This window comes from Agrilus planipennis, unplaced genomic scaffold (assembly GCF_000699045.2).
Source record: "Agrilus planipennis isolate EAB-ADULT unplaced genomic scaffold, Apla_2.0 scaffold137, whole genome shotgun sequence".
NCBI classification, from domain to species: Eukaryota; Metazoa; Arthropoda; class Insecta; order Coleoptera; family Buprestidae; genus Agrilus; species Agrilus planipennis.
Window position 1 is genome coordinate 291,709 of NW_020439008.1, and position 5,094 is coordinate 296,802.

The 5,094-nt window shown below is 31.7% G+C and overlaps 3 protein-coding genes across 3 annotated transcripts in view; 2 read left to right on the forward strand and 1 right to left on the reverse strand.

Moving 5' to 3' along the window:
• Positions 1-676: 676 nt before the first annotated feature.
• The window catches only part of LOC108735097 (hemocyte protein-glutamine gamma-glutamyltransferase-like), a 35,281-nt gene continuing 30,863 nt past the window's right edge, over positions 677-5,094 (forward strand). Inside the window, exon 1 of the mRNA XM_025976132.1 lies at positions 677-911. The gene's annotated coding sequence lies outside the window, so the exon portion shown is untranslated. The remainder of the gene's footprint in view (positions 912-5,094) is intronic.
• On the forward strand, positions 906-1,891 carry LOC112904907 (mitochondrial import inner membrane translocase subunit Tim21-like). Its single transcript, XM_025976135.1, has 2 exons — positions 906-1,583; positions 1,644-1,891. The coding sequence occupies exons 1-2, from the start codon at positions 1,074-1,076 to the stop codon at positions 1,773-1,775; spliced, it is 642 nt and encodes a 213-aa protein (XP_025831920.1). The 5' UTR covers positions 906-1,073; the 3' UTR covers positions 1,776-1,891.
• Positions 2,394-4,268, reverse strand: LOC112904904 (transmembrane protein 231-like). The gene is made up of 4 exons (XM_025976121.1): positions 4,130-4,268; positions 3,894-4,063; positions 3,057-3,182; positions 2,394-2,989 (listed from the first exon to the last, which is right to left on the reverse strand). Exons 1-4 carry the CDS (start codon positions 4,266-4,268, stop codon positions 2,666-2,668), a joined length of 759 nt encoding a protein of 252 aa, XP_025831906.1. The 3' UTR covers positions 2,394-2,665.

The window sequence follows — 5,094 nt, forward strand, 5'->3', positions numbered from 1 at the left end:
ATTGCAGCTTTTCACTGAACATATTAACTTTTTATTTGATTTAACTTTAGAAGAAAACTTCGTCGACTCCATCATCAAAAAAATTTTTACTTTTTTAACGTGTTTTATTATTTTAATAAACAATTTTACAATTTGTGTGCACAGTTCCTATGTAAATTTTTCCCTCATTCGAGTTACAAATTTTGCCACGAGATGGTGTATGCCCAATTGCTTAATGAATTTTTAGTATCAAGTGTGTATCTAGACGGCGATCTTGAATTCTCAGCGATCGGAGCGCTCTCTTCTGAGCGGTTTTTACTTATGGCTTTCACATACATGAAGATTCGACTCCTTTCTATAATCTTCATGGGTCAGCCCATAGATATAGAGAATGGACTGTGTTTCTCTGTCTACCTATAATGTAAATACAGGTAGAAACGTGTGAAGAGACAAAGCGATCGTGCAGCCACTTTACAGTCTTGCAGAAACGGAAGAATGAGGTAAAGAGACAGGTATTGGCTGCATGGTCGATTCTTTCTTTCTAGAGAGTGGTCAATTTCATAGGGATACTGCTCATTCTGTTCTCTATATCCGTGGGCGAGCAGGGCAAGAAACCAACCACAGAATTGTTAAATAAAATCTAATCGATCTAATCTATGAGTATCTATGGTCAGAAATCTGCAATCTACTACCGTAGAAATGCTAAAAAAGTGCTGTCAGAAACTATGGTTGGTTAGAAACATCGACATTTAGTAATAGACATGCCTTAGCGGTCAGAATTGTGGTACAACAAAATAAAGAGAGAATGAGGTTTCGGACAATATCCATCTCTCTCACAATAGTGTGTGAGTGTGTCATGAAGGAGATAACACTAGTCCGAAACCAAATCTTCCTCCCTTTTCGAGCCAAGAAATTATTACAACGACATACGGGTAAGGCACGTCCATTAATATATGTCTATGGTTAGAAAGATATTATCTATGAAGATATGTGTGAAAGGTTAAATTAAAATATGGATAAAATAATTTTTAAACACTAAGCGTACTATTGTTTACACAATTTAAAATTAATATGTTGTCTACTTTAAGAGAGTCATGTTTGTAAAAGCTTTAGTGACCGTAATACGCCGTAGAAAAACAATTCTGTTAGATTTAAGGCCATGTTTATATCAGTCGGTATATAAATATCAAAAAGATTCTAAAAATAATGCTGTAACCAAGTTTAAAAACGTTGAAGTGGGCACAAATGTGAAACCTTTAGGAGAAAAAGTAAAAGAAACAACAAAAACAGCATCTTATGTGGGAATAATATTGCTGGGCATTGGGGTTACAGGGACACTTTTTTATGCAGTTTTTAGTGAACTTTTTTCAAGCAAAAGTCCAAATAATGTTTACACGAAAGCAGCTAAAAGATGTACCGATGACCCACGAATTCAGGATAAATTAGGTTTGCCCATAACATCATATGGTGAAGAAACACGAAGAGGAAGACGGCAGCATGTAAATTACTTAAAATTTAAAAGAGGAGATATTGGTTTTTTAAGGATGCGATTTTATTTACAAGGAGCATTCAATAAAGCAACTGTTCATCTAGAAATGCAAGAAGTAAATAAAAGTAAGGCAAGTACAAGTTTAATGATATAAATAACTTTTAATAATTTATAGAATGCATCAGGAAACTATGAATATCGATATCTTATCGTAGAAGTAAATGACATGTTTAATACCACTATTGTGTTAGAAGATAATCGTCAGGTTAATATTCCTTCAAATTCTTCTGAATTGTTACTTAACTAATGTTATGGGATAAGCACAAATACAGTAGAGAAGTTGTCAATATAATGAACATATTTTGAAGTAATGTTAGAAATCTTGAGTACAGTGTGTGTTACGAACAATAGTTTAATTTATGGTTAATGGTTAATAAAAGTGTTTTGTAAATATTGCCAACATTCATTTTTTTTAATCAGTTATTTTGTCAAGAAAATTTTCTGAAACAAAAATATGTAAATAAATAAATAAACAAATAAAAGTTAAGGTAAGCAAGGGATAAGTACTAAGAAAATTGTTACAAGGATCAATTAAATGAAAACAAATTAATTGTACTCTGGTTTTATTTCATAAAATAAAAATACCCTTTTATCAAACACATATTTCTTAATTCTGCTAATAATATAATTAACGAGAATATATAATACAATAAATTGCATTAATGCAGAAATTCCGCTTTGCGTGAAATTTGGTTTGTAGTGTACAGTATGTTGCGGGATGCGCATTTTCAAATTAAATGTCAAGTATCTTTGTCTTCCATACTTATAAGTTGTATGTAAACTCTTAAACACAGTCGTTACTAAAATAGAATGTATCATATAAATTAGTTATTTATTATCATGCACCTAAGGATCCTTTAGTAGGGGATGGCTTCAAAGCAAGCAACGATATTGATAGGAAAAGAAGTAAAATCGCATTTTTTTATAAATGTTTAAATATTAATTTGGAATTACGTCAACGTATAGTTACCTACTATGTCAGTTATTACCATATCATATATTAGCGATCAGCCAACCATAAAGAGCAATAAGTTATTGATTTACCGAAACCTTTTATTCTCATCAGCACGCCATAGGCAGTTTTGATAAATCACTGACCAAGTCGTAAAAGCAAGTTTATATATTATCAATAAGTTATTAGTAATGCATTGGGCCAAAATAGCAATCGCAATCTGTAGGCATACTCGTTACATTATCCCGTACTGCAGGATCCCTAGTATGATGCATCTGCTTACAATTTTTGACTGTGTGGTATTCTAAAAGATCCTGGGGTTTATAAAACGGTAATTGTTTCGGGCTTGTAATGATGGAGGGCTCTGCAATCGTTTTTAAAAATCTGGAGCAATGCACAACTACTAATTGTGAAAATTGTAAAATACCATAAGCATTAACTTCATAGGCATTTTCTATAATTGGATGTTCAATGGTTATTATGCTGTCCATATTTACGGTACAAGTTCCCTAAAAATACAAAACAGAAAATGTTTAACTCACCTTTATTTCTTTCATAAAAATAATTATTATTTACCTGCAGTTCGTAATTAAAACTTAAAATTAAGAGTACAGAGTTAATCTTCAACTCTTCCAATAAAACGTGTGTGGTAAACTCAAATAAATCTATTTGACCATCATCATCAACGTCGACTTCTTTGGCCTGTTACCAATATGTTATTACTCAATGTATTCTATATCTACACTAGTTGAGACTTGTAGTTGTACTCTTTGCCAGTGGTGTAAGCACTTTCTACTTGAGTTTCGCCGATATTTTCGTAAAGCATGTGTATGCAAACGACTGTACACCCGAATTTAATGGTTACAATGTGATTAGAATTTGTGCGTATGCAACCAATCAAACACATTTTTAATCCCGTTTACTTTCCCAACTGTTTATTTTTATCTCAAATATATTAAAATTACCAAATTTTAAATAAAAATTCTGATTAAACGAAAATACCTCGGATTTCGAAAATGGGCCTATCTTTTACTTTTGTCTTTTATGTAAACGTTTTGATATTCAGCTAGTTCTAGGATAGTATATTCTGAGAGGAGATATATTTCCGTGGTACGAAAAATTAATTTTTGCCGTAAGCAATTGTACATATCTTTTAAACCGTTTGAGAAAATCGGACAAAGTTTTCAGTATAGCGTGGTCTTCAACCGTATAAATCGATAGATTCCTTTTAATTTGACGCATCTTTTACCGTTTTTAGACAATTTTTAAAAGAAATGTTAAATTTTCGACAGTTTTGTCCACGGCCAACTGAGATATTGACATACACAGACAAACCTACCCTAGCACATTATTATGTATGATAGTACCGTCGTATATATACGTTTTCGCTATACCTAATCATAAATTATTCACCTTAATATAAGAGCAAGTATCCCATGAATCCTTATCGTATTTTGTTAAAAACGGAAAATTGCTACAAAATATTGGATGACTAGAATTACTTGTAGATGCCTGGAAATGATAATAGCCCTGAAACTTAACTGAAGGTTGTTTATTTACAACAATTGTCTTGCTCCAAATTTCTGAAACATACAAAAAAGGGATTTTTTTTAAAGTTAAAAATATTGTTAGTAGGTACTTATACGTACCATCGTTGTAGTACACAGTTAGTAGAGGAACAATAATAGAAATAACTTTCGTTAGAAGAATAAAGAAATTTGCTTTAGAACAAAATTTATTTTTATATTTTATCTTAAGACATTGAGAATGCAACTCACGAAGAGCCATTTTTAACCCTACTTGACAACATTAATTTTTTGTTGGTATACATCACATTTTCGTTTCCTTGGCAACTATTATTTAGTGCGAAAATTTAATATGTGAGCAGTAAAGCTTTATTAAGCTCCATAAAATATAACAAAACAAAACAAGAGCGATCGATTTAACTTTTGAAAGACTAGGCTTTTATAAAATTTCATTCAACTTTATTATATAGGTATATACAGTAAAAGCTCTTTATGCGCGGGGTATACGTTCCATAAATATGCCGCGAATACAGAAACCGTGGATATGGAATGGTAATTAGTATGGAATCATAGGGGATACGTTCCAAAATAAAACCAATATGTATCTAAATAAAATCAATGTGTTGATAAATTCGCAATTAAAATTAATCGTTGTAATTAGCTTTAGGCAAGAGTTTAAAAAATTTAGTGATTTCGTCTTGTTTTGAATTTTGAAATTAGTCCACTCGGTTACATCTTTTATAAAATTCGCTTCGGCACGAGCCAACAGTACTCACTGATGCGTTGAAAAATAACACCGAATCCTTTTCTACTCGGTTAGATTTTTTATAAAAGCTGCTTCGGTACGTACCAACTGTACATACTCAAAAGATGCCGTTAGACTCAGTAGTACACGCGCCATAGGGTAAAAAAATGCTTATCGGTTCTAGATATCAAAAGTTTAATATTTGGAACAGAGGTTTGAAATTTTGTAGTAAGATAGATAAAGCTTTGTTCTAAAGCCTGTCGAAGGCTATTTTTTAATTTCTATTGAAAATACGGGTCCTACAAGAAGCATCAATTTTAAGCACCTGTAAAAGCTTTTAATG

Coding starts and splice junctions, on each gene's coding strand:
- LOC112904904 (XM_025976121.1), bottom strand. CDS start 4,268: ATGGCTCTTCGTGAGTTGCATTCTCAATGTCTTAAGATAAAATATAAA. Junction 4,064..4,129: donor AACTGTGTACTACAACGATG/GTACGTATAAGT, acceptor TGTATGTTTCAG/AAATTTGGAGCAAGACAATT. Junction 2,990..3,056: donor GTTTTAATTACGAACTGCAG/GTAAATAATAAT, acceptor TTGTATTTTTAG/GGAACTTGTACCGTAAATAT.
- LOC112904907 (XM_025976135.1), top strand. CDS start 1,074: ATGTTTGTAAAAGCTTTAGTGACCGTAATACGCCGTAGAAAAACAATT. Junction 1,584..1,643: donor TTCATCTAGAAATGCAAGAA/GTAAATAAAAGT, acceptor AATAATTTATAG/AATGCATCAGGAAACTATGA.